The sequence below is a fragment of the Acinonyx jubatus genome, chromosome A2 (assembly GCF_027475565.1).
Source record: "Acinonyx jubatus isolate Ajub_Pintada_27869175 chromosome A2, VMU_Ajub_asm_v1.0, whole genome shotgun sequence".
NCBI classification, from domain to species: Eukaryota; Metazoa; Chordata; class Mammalia; order Carnivora; family Felidae; genus Acinonyx; species Acinonyx jubatus.
The window spans coordinates 483775-497285 of record NC_069383.1 but is presented as its reverse complement, the minus strand read 5'-3'; the positions used below and the strand labels follow the sequence as shown (position 1 = coordinate 497285).

Below are 13511 nucleotides of genomic sequence, written 5' to 3'. Positions count from 1 at the left end.
TGCATTTTATACTGAGATGAGCATTTCATAAGTATCTCCAATTATTTTTCCGGTACTATTTCAACTGGCTGGGATATTCAGAAAAGGCAAGTGCAAGGCTTAAGCAGAACAGAAGATACATTCATTAAGTATTAACACCAAAACATACCATCATTAGCAAAAATAAATTCAGAACTTTAAACATAGGTAACACATGACAAACCAACAGGAATTCAATTCTGAGGCACAAAGAGGGACATGTAATGGGTCCAGTGGGGAAAGGTGACAGGTGAACAGGACTGCATTAGGAAGCGTGAGCCAGCTGGTTTCCAGGCTAGTACAGGGTTAGCTGAGCAGAGGAAACCCAGCAGACACTGTTTGTGCAGAGCATGGGAGAGCAGGCTGCAAGAGCTGGCAGGGTCTGACTGAAAGGGGATGCCACAAACATGGAACCGAATTCCCAAACATTCCGTAACAGTTCTGTATGAGATTATACCCAGCAATATCCCAGACAGTATGAGAGAACATTTAACCAACCTTTGTTAATAACCAAAATAATATGCATAACAGCTGTGAGACACACAATGCCTTCAATATCATCAGAAGTAACACACGCCTGTAATTCATCTAAAAATGACCTGCAAAAAATTAATAAATATCTGGAATTATTCTATAGTATATATCCTAAAACTTTATAGGAGGACTAACACAGCCAAGATTCATCAACCACCATAAATTCTAGCTTTCAGGTAACGTGGATTAAACCTTCTAATACGTTCGCTGTAAATGTGCCGAGTCACACAGGTAAGATATTAACATCACATGATGTTGCCAGAAAGAGAATGGGGACATTTTGGTAATTGAAAAAAAGCTACTCTGTATACCCACAATGCACACAAAAAAGATTCAATGTCACTGAAAGATAATTTATGGCTGCTAAATATGACGCTTTTTTTAAAGTTTTCATTTTGAATGTATCTGCTATTATAGTCCCTCAGGTATTAGGCAAGTGCAGAACCACTCCTTCCATACTCCATCAGTCCTGCCTGGGCCACAACAAACCCGAACTGCAGCCAAGTGACACAGGGACAGCACGTACCCAAAGAACCACACTAGTGCTGAACCTAGTCAAGCGTTCTGAGTGTACTTAGGAACAAGTATTTGCTACACATTAACATTTTAAATGTTTCCCTCTAGCTGAATTTTAGTTATGAAAAGCATAACCAGGGACTATTTGGATGGATGGATGTTATAGAAAATTAGAATTTGTTTGTATAATGCAAATTTTTAAAATAATGCAACTGGTTTTAATTGCTGATTAGAGAACACTATATGAAACACTTTTCTCATGGAAAAATGCATCTTTGAGAAATTCTGAGAGCTCAAAGAATAGACAGAAGTTACTGAGAGCTCACAGTCCAAGTGAGGAGATCAGGGCAATAAAGAGAGCATGGTTACCTGATTACAATCGGAGACTTCATTATTATTCCTATTAAACACCTTGAAAATGGCGGAAGGTCTGAAAGACCCTCGGGCGGGGTGAGCTCTTCTACATCAGAAACCTAGAAAGAAGTTCCAGACAGATCAGTAATTTCTAAATTGAAATGGAGACAAGGCTAGTTACTTGTTTTACACTGCTATGGGTTTTCATCCAGAAACCCAAAAGAATAATTTTTATTAACTGTTGAAATGTCTACAGTAATTATGATTAATCTATTTTATATTCAGGTGCATATTATTCATCAGACAGAAGTAAAAAGATACATACATCAATGGACAAAACTTTTGTCAAACAGCCTTTAATGTGGTATCATGTTCTGTAAATAATGTGTTTTTATGCGAGTCTAACTTGCTATTCCTACTCATCTAGAATCCAGATTTCTCAGTCCCAGCACAACTGACATCTCGGACTGGCTAATTCCTTGCTGTGGGACGTCCTTGGCACTGCAGGGCTTTGAGCGGCGTCCCAGGCCTCCACCCAGCAGATCCCGGGCGTGGCCAGTGTCCTCTGGTGGTTCTCTTCCTCCAGAGGAGGAAGAGTAACGTGGTCTGGATGCATGAAGGGGACTCTGCCTGGATTTATGCCCTTTATCACCAACCTTACAAGTTTAAAGTCATCCATTAGTGGTGAATAAACTGCATGTGCAAATGGCTCCCCGGAAAGACTAAATCCAGAACCCTGCTCTGGAGAGGAGTCGGGGTGGAGGGAGGTTATGCTTTTATTTCAAATCTCACCTTCATACACCCACCACTGGCTCTCACCTACTTCTTAGCTATCAGGTGTGACTACACAGCTCTCCTCAATCAGCCTTTCCATACGCCCACTGGAGGATTCATAATACTAATTTGGATATTAAAGTCAATCATCTTTATGTATGAAATAGCTGTTTCTCATTAAAATGATGTACATCTTAAATGTAAATGCATTTGTGATACAGACAAATGATTATTGAATGGTTATAATAAAAATCTTGAGATTTTTAGCGTATGCAGCAGTAAAATATATAACACGAGCACAGAACAGGAGAATGCTAATCGGAAGAACATTGTTACAAGACTTAAAATGTACAGGCACACTGTAATTTCTGCAGGGAGACTCATGAGTTAAATATGCATATTAAAATCTCCAGAGAAACCACTAGAACAGCTACACAAAGGACAATATAAAGTCAACAGAGAAGAGGGGCGCCTGGGTGGCTCAGTCAGTTGAGCGTCCGACTTTGGCTCAGGTCATGATCTCACGGTCCATGAGTTCGAGCCCCGTGTCAGGCTCTGTGCTGACCGCTCAGAGCCTGGAGCCTGCTTCAGATTCTGTGTCTCCCTCTCTCTCTGACCCTCCCCCGTTCATGCTCTGTCTCTGTCTCAAAAATAAATAAACGTTAAAAAATAAATAAAGTCAACAGAGAAGATAAAATGGAACAGTGCAAACACTGCCATTTCATCAAGAAATGGCAGGAAAAGAAGTAGGGGAACTAATAGAAAACAAACATCAAAACGGTCAAATTAAACCCAAATATATTGGGCACCTGGGTGGCTCAATCGGTTAAGTGTCCCACTCCTGATTTCAGCTCAGGTCATGATCTCATGGTTCATGAGATCAAGCCCCACATCAGGCTCTGTGCTGACACTGAGGGAGCCTGCTTGGGATTCTGTCTCTCCCTCTCTCTCTGTCCCTCCCCTGCTCCTGCTCTTAATCTCTCAAAATAAATAAACTTAAAAAATATATCTATACATATATCATTATGTTATTAAAATCAAATGGGCTAAGCACCCCAAGTCAAAGGCAGAGATTGTAAACTAGACCAAAAAAAAAAAAAAAAAAAACCCAGGTCTACCCATGTAGCGATTATAGGAAACACTTTAAACACAGGAAAAACAGGTCAAAAGCAAAAGGGTAAAAAAAAAAAAAAAAAAAAAAAAAAAAAAAAAAAAAAGATATGCTATGCAAACATGAAAAAATGCCAGAGCAGACTAATGAGAAGTATCACCAGAGATGACAAGATGTCTCATAACTAAAGACAGTCAGTGTATCAAAACAACATAGTAGTCCCATGTGCACACCTAACAAAGCTCCCAAATACATGCAAACTAACGGGAAGAGACAAATCCACAGCAGCGCTAACCTCTCACTGATGGAACATGCAGACAAGTCAGTAAGGATACAAGAGAGGTCAGCGAACACCTCCTGTAAAGTAGTGAAATACATCAGCTCTGTGGGCAAACCACCTCTGTCACAACTACTCAACTCTGCAGTTACAGATGAAGTAGCCACAGAAAATCTGTAAACGGTGGGTGTGGCTATGCTCCAATATAACTTCATTTACAAAACCAGATGGTGAGCCAGGTTTGGCCATAGGCCATTAATCGATTGATCTATACTTGCCAGCTATAAAGCTCGATGGAGTAAATAAATCCTAGCTCTTAATTCTATGTATAATCTAGCTATCACTTTCCTAAACCAAAATGACCTTCCTTAAAGCTTTAAAGAGGGTCTTAAAATCTATTGTTATAGGAACTTAGCTTTTTTCATACTCATGACCTCACAGTACAGAATTCAAATAAATTATATGTATGTACATTTATATAAGTCAACAACATTGACTGTCAGATCCCATCTTTTCATACAGAGAAAATCTATCATCACCTTTCTATCTTCTATGGCACTGTTCCACACCCTCCCACCATGCCTTGAAGGTCTTTCTGGGGAAACAGTTCTGACTGGAGTTATCATCCTGGTTAGGCCAATCTTTACCCAAGAAAGCTAACTATAAAAAATCTGCAACTGTTAGGAACACAGCCAGTCACTTACAGAGTAGAAATGAATACATTATCTGTTTAAAATGATATCGGAAATTCAAATTTCCTGTGCTTAGAAATGAAAAAGAAAAGTATGGTTTATGCTACAGCAATGCAGTCAGATGCAAACTACCCCAAACTGTCCTGCCTCCTGCTCACCCACTGATCACTACTCCTTCTGCCTTGTCAGGAGAGATTTTCTTTTTCTTTTTTTGTAAGTAGCCTTCACGCCCAGCAGAGAGGCCAGTCAGGGCTTGAACTCACAACCCTGAGATCAAGACCTGAGCTGAGAACAAGAGTTGGATGCTTAATCAACCGAGCCACCCAGGCGCCCTGAGGAGAGAAGAATCTCAAGAAATATATCAACTCACGTAGATCTCTAAAATGCAGCAAAAAAAAAAAAAAAAAAAAAGTTCACAGTGGAAGGACTAGCTTGGTTTTAGTCAAAGATGACAACATCCCAAAAGTCACATGACTCTAGTCATAAGCCTGCTAGGAAACTGAGGGGAGGGGACTGGAGAAGCAGGCTACCTACTAAACTCTGAGTTCTTAAAAAATACTTGGAAAAACATGAAAATGTGCTGACAGTAGAAAATAGAATGTTGTACAGTCAAAAGCAGACACAAGAGTTTCAGGATCAACAGACATCACCTTGCGTAGTCGGTGACTTATCTCCACCACAGATGCAGCGATCACAGTGGAAAGTACGCCCCGGTGCACGGGCGTGTCCGCATGCCAAGACTGAACGGTCATTAGAAATTCATGAAGAGGGGTCTGAACTGAGTAAAGAAGCTACAAGAAAACACACCAGTTAGCCATTTTTCAGGGGTTAAAAAAAGACACTTTACAGGACAAACATTCCTATTGTCCTCCCTAGGGGTCCAGGAGTCCCAAATCTTGTTTGCCCGTTATCAGCATCCACTCCTTCCTTTCCCATTACTGACTCCGATCTCTCAGGCACCACAGCTAGACAAGGACAGACAGCAGTGAAGCCCACTGGAAATAGCAACAAAAGCAATGCAAAAACCCCCAAGAAGAGAAGGACCAACAGCATAAATAAAGAAAAGATAAAGATACAGCATCAACAGTGAAAGAAGACCATGAGGCCATGTGTTCTGGTAGAAGGAGCACAGTCAATGGTAAAAGATTTGGTGAGAAAATAAAAGATTCTGGCACAAACTAAACTACACAAACAGATCACAGCACTTGAACCAACTCATCAAAAACAGAAGCATTTGGGGGTGCCTGGGTGGCTCAGGCAGTTAAGCATCTGACTCTTGATTTTGGCTCAGGTCATGAATAATCTCACAGCTTGTGAGTTCAAGCTCCACCTCAGGCTCTGTGCTGACAGTGCGGGGCCTGCTTGGGATCCTCTCTCTCTCTCTCTCTCTCTCTCTCTCTCTCTCTGTCTCTTTCTGCACCTCCCCACTTGTGAGCTCTCTTTCTCTCAAAAATAAATAAATAAATAAACATTACAAAAAAAAAAAAGAAGCATTTCAAATTAACTCAAAGATGAACTGGTAAGCTAGGGAAAACATGGCCAACAAACCAATCACTTTCTATCAGAAAAGAGCAGAAAAAAAATGAAACTCTTCAATGCTTCATAAACATCCTCCTATTTAAGCATTTTTTTAAAACTTCGTTTAGGGTGCCTGGGTGGCTCAGTCAGTTGAGCATCTGACTTTGGCTCAGGTCATGATCCCACAGTTGGTGAGTTCGAGCCCTGCGTTGGGCTCTGAACTGACAGCTCTGAGCATGAAGCCTGCTTCAGATTCTCTGTCTCCCTCTCACTCTCTCTCTGCCCCTCCTCTGCTTGTGCTATCTCTCAAAAATAAATAAATAAACATTAAATATATATATGTGTGTGTGTATATATATATTTTTTATATATTTATATAATTTATATATAAACATATAAAATTAAAAAATTAAAAGAATAGCTGGGGGGTACCTGGGTGGCCAGGTCAGTGAAGCATGGACTCTTGATCTTGGGGATGTGAGTTCGAGCCCCACAGTGGGTGCAGAGATTACTTAAAAAAGTAAAATCTTAAAAAAAAAAAAAAAAAAGAATAGCTAATTTGCATTTTTAAACCACTACTTAGAAAACAAAGACTGGGGTCACCTGGGTGGCTCCATTATCTGACTTCGGCTCAGGTCATGATCTCACAGTTCGTGAATTCGAGCCCCATGTCAGGCTCGGTGCTGACTACTCGGAGCCTGGAGCTTGCTTCGGATTCTGGGTCTCCCTCTCTCTCTGCCTCTCCCCCATTCATGCTCTCTCTCTTAAAAATAAACATTAAAAAAAAAAAAAAAAAAGGAAAGAAAGAAAACAAAGACTGGCCCTATCCAATGACAGTATGATTTTAGGAGTAAAGCAAGTGTGGCACATGGGTCAGTATTTCCCACATGAACTGGCTACTCAAGAACCCTACTTCACAAAAGCTTTTACCAGCAAGGGACCCCCAGGCCCTTCCAGCTCTGTGACTCTCACTCCCAGTGAGGGGACACTGACAGGTAATGAGAGGGTAGTCTATGACAGAAATCAGTATCTCATCTGAGGGAAGTCCTCGTCATTTACGAATAATCAAAACCAGCATTCTCAAAAGTATATTTTAATTGGAAAACTCTGTGAAATAACAACGGAGTATTCACAAGCCCGCTGCAAGTAGTTCTGGGCTTCCTGTCCTGCCTGGCAGAGGACTCTCTCTCTTGCTGTTGGCCTCCTGAGCTGGGCTCATTAAAACCTGTTCTAAGACTAAGAGTCGGAGGTGGGCTCTTGGACCTCCTGCGCCAGGCACAGACGGCACGGCATCTCCTCTCTGACCGCGCCATGCTCTGAAGGAAGTCAGGGGCAGCATCGGAAGGCCAGCGCCCTGTAACTTACCTCCCACACCAAGTTGCACCCCACCCAACAGCCCAACCGCACCCGCGAATGCTAACTGAGCCCGTGTGTGAGACAACACATCCCCATGCACCCGTTTGCCTGGCAAACACTGGCCGTCTATTGACCAACAGCCCAGCCCGGGAAGGCAGGAGTACCCGTAGGCCTTCTTCCGGCTGCTTCCTGAAGCTCCGTGCCATACATTCCAACATTTTCTGAAATACTTTCTGGACCGTATCGAACAGCGTCACAGCTTCTTCATCTGAATCTGGTTTCTGTATCAAGGAACTTCCAGTTACCTCTTTTAGAATGCCAAGAAGTAATGACACATAAAAGAATCCCTTCACTAGAAAGAAAATTAGAAAAAAGCAGTTATCTAACCACAAAATTTAGCTGAGATTACTACGCTTTTCACACAACACGTGTACAGTACAGTAACTTAAAATTGTTACTGGTAAGCCAATACCAGGTTGATCAGATTATTCTAAATTTGAATACATATAAAATTTAACAAATAAATTTAAAAACTTACTCCCTTTAATTATAATGCCAATACCTTCAACAACAGTAACAGCATATTTAACTGAGCCACTAAGAACCAGGCTCACTACACGTGGAGACAGCGTGGTCCCCTGAACACCTGGATTAGAGAACATGTCTTATTTTCTCATGTAATAGCAACATTAACACCAGCTCTAAGTCTGAGAGGGACGGCCCAAGAACTTTCAAAATGTGATTTACAAATCTCATAGGCCAACTCTGTTAAATTTCTAACACTGTAGTTTATCAGTTGTTTTTCTCTTCCAAATCACTTCCTTTACTGTGTTGCATTAATTTGATAAAGCGAGACGGGGGCCAGGTCACAGTTCTGGGCCTGCGGAAAACCCTATTTCTCAGAACATGCCAGTCTGTAGGAAGGCTTCTTCCTGCCCTTCTCTTGCTTTACCTACTCTTACGCATTGATGAGAGGCAGGGGAGAAAGCCTGGATCATAGCACCACTCCTCATGCCATCAAGTGATGGGGCTGTGACCTCCAGGTAATCACTCAGTCCAGCTCCACCCAGACCAGTTGGAAGGAAGCCGACCTCTCACTCACTCACCAAACACATTTAAATTAGTACCTAGTGTGCAAGCACAGACCTCGCGGTGTTAGTTACTATAGGTCTTTGGGGGAATAGCAACTTCCCAGTGGTTCTGAGGGGGCATTAAAGAACCCTACTCACACCCCCCATGTGGCAAGCAAACAGGCTGGGGGCTGCCACTGCACAAGCCCACCACGCTGCAAAGTCACCTGACAATTAGGCAAACCACAGGGAGGAGAATCCTAAGGCCCTTGTGAGAAAAACTCTGTGGACTCAGGCATGTCTGACACCAGAAGCACCTTTGTTTTGTTCTGTTTGTTTGTTTTTTAAGTAGGCTTCAACACCCCGTGTGGAACCCAGTGGGAGGCTTGAACTCACAGCCCTGAGATCAGGACCTGGGCTGAGATAAAGAGTCGGACAGTTAACTAACGGAGCCACCCAGGCGCCCTGACACGTGTGAACCTCCTAGCTGCCTCAGTCTGTAAATTCCTTTTTTGGCATCTGCTAATTTGCATTGCCTACCTGTCACCTGAAAGCAAGAGTCCTGATCAGCAAAGTGACCAAGGGAGGGGCTGGTTTGGTTATTAATTGCTCTAAACATGTTCTTTAATGAATGAAGTATACCTGTTTGCATGATTCCGAGACTCCAGTGTAAAAGTTGTATCTGAAACTTATAATCGCCAAGGCCGACCATCACAACGTCTTTACACACCATCAGGTAGGTCTGTAAGACACACAGATTTACCTTAAACAGAGGCTACTGAAAGCCAAAAAAGGGGAATAAATCCAGCCTTGCAAAGCTTCGAATATCTGCTTGTACTACTAATGATCTCTTAAGGCAGGTATTAATAAAGATGTTTTACAGAAGAATTTTCATAAAGATACTTTAGTTCTCATTTTTATTTCCGTAAGAAATCTGGAAACCCATTTTATGTAATTCCACAAACATTACTGAACACCTATTACATGCAATGTATAAGATTACATAAAAATTACATGGCTTGTGTTTTGGGAAAAGACAAACTCTAGATGCTGAAATGACACTGTGAGTATTTAAGAAGAGCAACGCTACTATCCAAGTTACAACTTTAAGATAGAAAATAAAATCTGAAACCACATCACGAACTTGGTGAAGAGAAGGTTTCCATGTTTAAAGACTTCTAACCTGGATAATCTGCTGATAAACAACCCTGTGAAGCTTGAGATATTCTTCTTCTTGATCTTGGATAAAAGATAGAACTTTGTTTTCTAACCAAAACCCAGTGTCTTCCAAAATGGACAGGTAAACTTTTCCTTCTGAGCAGAACTGTCCAACAACAGAAAGACAAATTAGTACCAGAACCAGTATTGCCAACACACTTCGTATTGGGACACAGCCAGGCACACACTCACCTTGTGCTGAAGATGAATACTCAGCCGGCAGTGGAGGCTGAAGGCTCGCAGAGCCATCGCTTCATTAAAGTTGTGAGGTTTCCCACCTGGCGACTGCAAAATTGATTCCAGATCTGCCTGCAAGACAAAAAAAAAAAAAAATTCCGTGGCCACGTTCCACTGATTGAGGACGACCTGACTAACTTCACACACAGCTACAGTGGGAGGGTGACACCCTGGAGCAGTGGATGTGCTTTAATAACACAACAGAACTTTCTGAGAAATGTAGTCTTCCCTTCTCTCCCTTCCAACACCCCTACCCCTTCTAAAACAAGGTAAAAACTCGTAATAGTCATTGCTCAAGAACAGTCAGGATCAAGCACACAAAGCGTTTGCCCCTGGGGCAAATTCTGACCTGCTCCTGACCAGGACAGGACAGCCCGCCTGAGGAAAGAGGAAGAAAGGCAGCTCCTCCCAGGAATGATCCTCTCGGGGCTCAGGAAGGGCCAGAGCCTTAGCACTCCCACAGCTCCCTAACCTTGTACCCTAAAGGAGCAAGGCCTTAGTGCTGGGAAGCTTATGGGAGTCTGTGTCTGGCTGTGACATGAAGAGGGAGGAGGTTCCATCAGCCGTTAGTAGGTGGGGATACCCTCTGTGCCCCTAGTAGCAAAGCCTGTAGGGAATGCCCCCACCCGTCTTTCCCAGAACCCATAGGCAGCCTTAATTTTTGGACAGCAGCACAGCCAGTGCTCAGCTTAGTCCACGGGCAAAATCCCAGCACTGCCTACCCATGCCTGGGCATCAGCCGTGGTCCATCTCCTTCCCTGGATGACTGTGCGCCTCCTTTTCCTCCTTCAGACCTCTCCCTCCCTTTCGTCATCTGATGCCCATGCTGAGCACTGGAGGCTCTGCCTCTGGCCCGACCAAACTCCACGGCAGTACCAGAGGCTGTCTCTGAGGGCTGGTGCTGGAGGATATGGCCAGAAGCCAGTAAGGAAGAAGGAAATGCTGAATTCACAGGAAACACTCTCCAAAGATTCCTGGAAAAGCTTGCCAAGGACTGTGAGGGTAAACTAGTATTCCGGCATCAATGCGTAAGAGTAGGTAAAGCAAGAGAAGGTAAAGAAGAGAAGGAAGAAGCCTTCCTACGGGCTGGCATGTTCTGAGAAACAGGGTTTTCCGAAGGCCCAGAACTGTGACCTGGCCCCCGTCTCGCCCCCCCGACCCCCACCACGTTAGTCATCTGCGTCTCATGTCTTCATCTACAAATTGAAGGAGGGGCTTCAATAACTCTTAACTCCTTTCCAGCTAGAAAAATTTTACACTCTAAGTATGAAAAGTCTGGATCTTATTTTTCACTCCTAATTGCATGGGCTCCCTCAACTTTCCTCATCTGTTCTATAAAGGTACCTTTGACATTTCAAGTGCTTTCAAGAGGTGGTTAAGTTTCTTCCGGGGAGCAGAGAGCAAGCACTGTCGATTCTTTGGATGGGTGAGCAAATACTCTACGTAAACCAGCGCCAAATCAGGTTTTACAGGGCGTGTATCATGGATCTGCACTTTCCGTTTAGATGCTGAGTTACTCTGAAAGAATACAGCGATAAACTGGCAATTAAAACACATGTTCCCAGGAAAGCATATGATTTTCTAATACACACGTGTCCTCATTCAGCAATTTTAAAGGAACAAGACACAAATATACCTTGCTCTGGGGCTGTTCTGGCAGCCAGTCACAAACGAGTTCCAGAATGTGTCCCACTTGTCCCCAGGAGCAGAGACAGTCCAACAAAGTACAATAGCGCTTGTCTGCTCCTCCTTCCTCTTGGTTTCTTAATGTGGAAATCACACCACAGCTGAAAACGTCAAATACATAAAATCAGACCTAACATTGATTCACTAACAATTTCCCACTTTTCAAAAAGGTAAAAAAATAAAGCTAAACAAGTGAGGGTACATAAGGCCTTCCCACCATAGAACACTCAGACCTTCTCCGCTGCAGGAATAAATACAGCTTTCCCACAGTTACTACTCGGGCTCGGTCCCAACATAAAAGGCTGAATGTGAGCACAGCTTTAGGAACACGGAGGCCAAGGCTGTCCGATACAAGTGTTAAGTTATCAAGGACGTGCCAGGGCCATGAGACCTCCAGACCTTCTTTTCTGTCAGCTCTTTCAGACCCTAGAGCAAAGATTCCTAGTGCTTGGGAAAGAATTTTTGTTTAGCATCAGAACATCCATTTTTTCACAAATATGAATTAACATGAGTCATTTTTGCTGAGATAATAACCGACACTCTAGAACAACGCTATCCAGTGAAAATGCAGCACGAGCCACAAAAGCAAGCACTTAGGTCATTTCAAATTTTCTGACAGCCGCCTTTAAAAAAGTAAAGAAAAACAGGCATAATTAATCTCAATAACCTATCTTATCCGATCCACCACCTCCACAGGGCTGTCCTCCGGCACACCTGACGGGAAACTACCAGCTCCTCACGCCCCTCCATCCACGCCAGGCCCCTAGCCCACGTGCACTCCGCACCCTCGGCACACCTCGCCCAGGCGGCCACACGCAGACGTGCAGGCCTCGCAGCTCCAGAGCCCCTCATGCAGGCTTGACAAACAGAGCCCCCACACGGTGGAGCCCACAGCTTATGTTCCACGTGGGCTCTGATCCCTCAGCGACTGCAGAGCCCAGTGGAAACTGCATCCTGCAGCTCTCCCGCCACCGCTGTGAGCTTGAAGCTGAAGTGGGGCCGTCTGCTGAACCCCACATGAATAATAGAGCACAACACTGGCAGGGTTCCCGCCCCACCACCGTCCCAAGAGAGGGTACCTGAAGGCGGGCACAGCAGAGGCTGGCATAAAGGACATGAGCATAAATAAAGGAATCTTGCAGCGATCATCCTAAAAGCATACAAAGGGGAAAAAAGGGTATTGAAACATGAGGACGTTGTGAAAGGCTCTCTGTACAACTTCCTAGTAAAGGGTCTGCAGACTGCTCAGTAGGAACCATAGCATTCCTCTCAGTGCTCACGGGGACACTTAGACCTACTGCTCAGCCTCATGTCTGATAAGCAGCTTCGAAGTTTTACGTGACATTTTACCACTTTGTGTGATGTATTAATTTGTGCAAATATTGATTAAGCACCTACTGCGTACGAGTTGCCAACCTAGATCCCAGGGATACACTGGTAACCAGAATAGACCAATTCTTTGCTCTCAAGGCACGTACTTCTATTTTAAACACAATACTGTTGAAAGAGAAAAAAAATTAACTCTGTACACTCAGAATCCTAAAAATAAATGTCAAGAGAATGAAACTAGTCAGAAAATAATTTTTCCATAAAATAATCAGAAAATATCTGGGAAGACAGAATAGTTTAATGGAAAATGTACAGGCTTTAGAGTTACCAAGCCAAATCTAGGTGCAATCAGACTCCACAGTTTTACCAGCTGGAACAGCACAGAGAAGGAGGCAGCCTCTGAGGTCTGTTTCCTCCTCTGCCAAAGGGGAAAGGGCTGTTGGGAGGACCGGGTAGAGCACACAGGGCAGAGCCAACAACAGCACCCAGTACATGGTGACACCTAATAAGCTCTAACTACACCAGTATTACTGTGATGACACCATAACAAAAAGTGGACCAGGCCCAATCAAGAACACTTAATAAAAAAAATTCTTGTTTGGCTGGGAGAATAAGAGATGATGGATCCTGACAGAAAAAAAAATAACAATTTTCCTGAAAATATACATGAAATGGTAACAAGGGCAACATCAAAATTTGATCTGCAAATAATCTGCATTCAGTTGGAGTGAACCCACCCTTACTCCCAACTCCCAATGAAGAAAATATTTTCTTAATATTATAAAAGTAGACTGATAATTACCGCTAATTCTACTCTGAGT

At 43.2% G+C, this 13511-nt stretch overlaps 1 protein-coding gene across 10 annotated transcripts in view; it reads right to left on the bottom strand.

Annotated features, from left to right (window-relative positions):
* Positions 1-13511, bottom strand: part of NCAPG2 (non-SMC condensin II complex subunit G2) — a 64189-nt gene that overhangs the window by 7502 nt on the left and 43176 nt on the right. For 9 of the 10 annotated variants that reach the window (XM_027051148.2, XM_027051149.2, XM_027051152.2 and 6 more), the window contains 10 exons: positions 12441-12511; positions 11312-11462; positions 11020-11193; positions 9631-9747; positions 9404-9544; positions 8863-8962; positions 7315-7502; positions 4927-5067; positions 1438-1541; positions 517-617 (listed from right to left, as the gene is read on the bottom strand). In XM_027051148.2, the coding sequence (XP_026906949.1) occupies positions 517-617; positions 1438-1541; positions 4927-5067; positions 7315-7502; positions 8863-8962; positions 9404-9544; positions 9631-9747; positions 11020-11193; positions 11312-11462; positions 12441-12511 (1288 nt within the window). The remainder of the gene's footprint in view (positions 1-516; positions 618-1437; positions 1542-4926; positions 5068-7314; positions 7503-8862; positions 8963-9403; positions 9545-9630; positions 9748-11019; positions 11194-11311; positions 11463-12440; positions 12512-13511) is intronic. The other variant, XM_053217792.1, reaches the window with a different exon arrangement.